The sequence below is a fragment of the Cyprinodon variegatus genome, unplaced genomic scaffold, assembly GCF_000732505.1.
Source record: "Cyprinodon variegatus isolate N-32 unplaced genomic scaffold, C_variegatus-1.0 Scaffold472, whole genome shotgun sequence".
Taxonomy (NCBI): domain Eukaryota; kingdom Metazoa; phylum Chordata; class Actinopteri; order Cyprinodontiformes; family Cyprinodontidae; genus Cyprinodon; species Cyprinodon variegatus.
Window position 1 is genome coordinate 351,525 of NW_015150925.1, and position 1,415 is coordinate 352,939.

At 45.9% G+C, this 1,415-nt stretch overlaps 1 protein-coding gene across 1 annotated transcript in view; it reads right to left on the reverse strand.

Moving 5' to 3' along the window:
• Positions 1 to 1,415, reverse strand: part of LOC107094252 (ephrin type-A receptor 7-like) — a 25,203-nt gene that overhangs the window by 7,965 nt on the left and 15,823 nt on the right. The window contains exon 5 of the mRNA XM_015389770.1: positions 1,269 to 1,377. Coding sequence (XP_015245256.1) covers positions 1,269 to 1,377 — 109 coding nt within the window. The remainder of the gene's footprint in view (positions 1 to 1,268; positions 1,378 to 1,415) is intronic.

Below are 1,415 nucleotides of genomic sequence, written 5' to 3' on the forward strand. Positions count from 1 at the left end.
GTCTCCATCTCTCATTTCCTGCCTGCTGTCTCGTCTCTTCCTCTGAGCCACATGTTTTCTCTCTAACCCCTGATGGAAGGTGAGTTACGACGCCTGGAAATAAATTCCATTATTGCAGCAGAAACATCTCACCCTGAGAAATGCAATAGAATCCAACCTTTAACTGCAGAGCATTTATTTAGAGGATCGTTCAAAACAACTCAGTCTGCAAAGATGAAACATTTTTCATTTCTGATGTTACTCAGAAGCTGAACTAAATTTCCATAAACTTTAGAACCTTTGACTTCCTGTTTCTCTGGGATGTTCGTTACTTATAGTGCGGCTGACCAGAGAACACGCTGTTCCAGGCAGGAACTGGACTTGGAGCTTCTGCTCCAAACTGTCCTTTTAAAGCAACCAGAGCAGAACCCACATGAGAAGCAGTTTGAGTGTTTCTGGGGAACGGCAACAGTCCGACTGTTAAAGGATGGTTCATTTCTGTCCCACACTCTTGTTAAACTGAACCTGAGCTTTCAGATAGCAAACATACCTGATCCAGAATAGTTAGTTATCCTGAGCTACCTCTATAGTTCTGCTGCTATAGGCTTAGACTGCTGGAGGACATAGGGACCCTTTTCATCATTCTGATTCACTCTCTCTATTCGGCCAACCTGCAGCTGTGGCCGCTCACACTGAGCCTGGTTCTGATGGAGGTTTCTTCCTGTTAAAGGAAGTTTTTCCTCTCCACTGTCGCTTCAATCATGCTTAGTGTGAGGGATTGCTGCAGAGTCAATGAGTCGATGCAAATGTAAATCATGGCTGTAGGCTCATCCAGGAGGAGCAGGTCTGGAAGTGACTGGATGCAGTCAGCTGCTTTTCATGAAATGAATCCAGCCTGACTGATTCTCTCTGTAAAGTGAGCTGATGGGAAGTCTAGTTAATCGGCTCTATAGAAATAAACAAACAGTCCAGGAAGGTCAGAACTTCGCTAACAGAACCTCAGATATCTGGACTGGTCCTCCATCATCCAGAGTTGGATTTTACTGGGATGATTGAATCAGTCGCTGCAGTTTTATCGCCTCTGAGTCGCTCGGCTTCAAAGTTTCCATCTAATGGATTTTATTATCAGGCAATAAAAGCTTATTTAAAGCAACGATTTATGGAAACCAAAGCTTCCCAGACTGCAGGATGAACACTGGTTCATATCAGCCAATCAGATGGACTCATTTACTGGCAGCTGATTGGATCCAGATGTTTGGGTTCAGGGAGGTGGTTCACTAGTGACCTACCTTCTCCAGATGAGCAGTCCCACCCCCATGGAGAGCAGCATGACGAGGGCGGCCACAGACACGATGACGATGATCACCACCGGGTTCTGTTCGCTGGACGCCAGGGCCACTGGAACCGACAGAACCAATCAGAACCATTCAGGAACC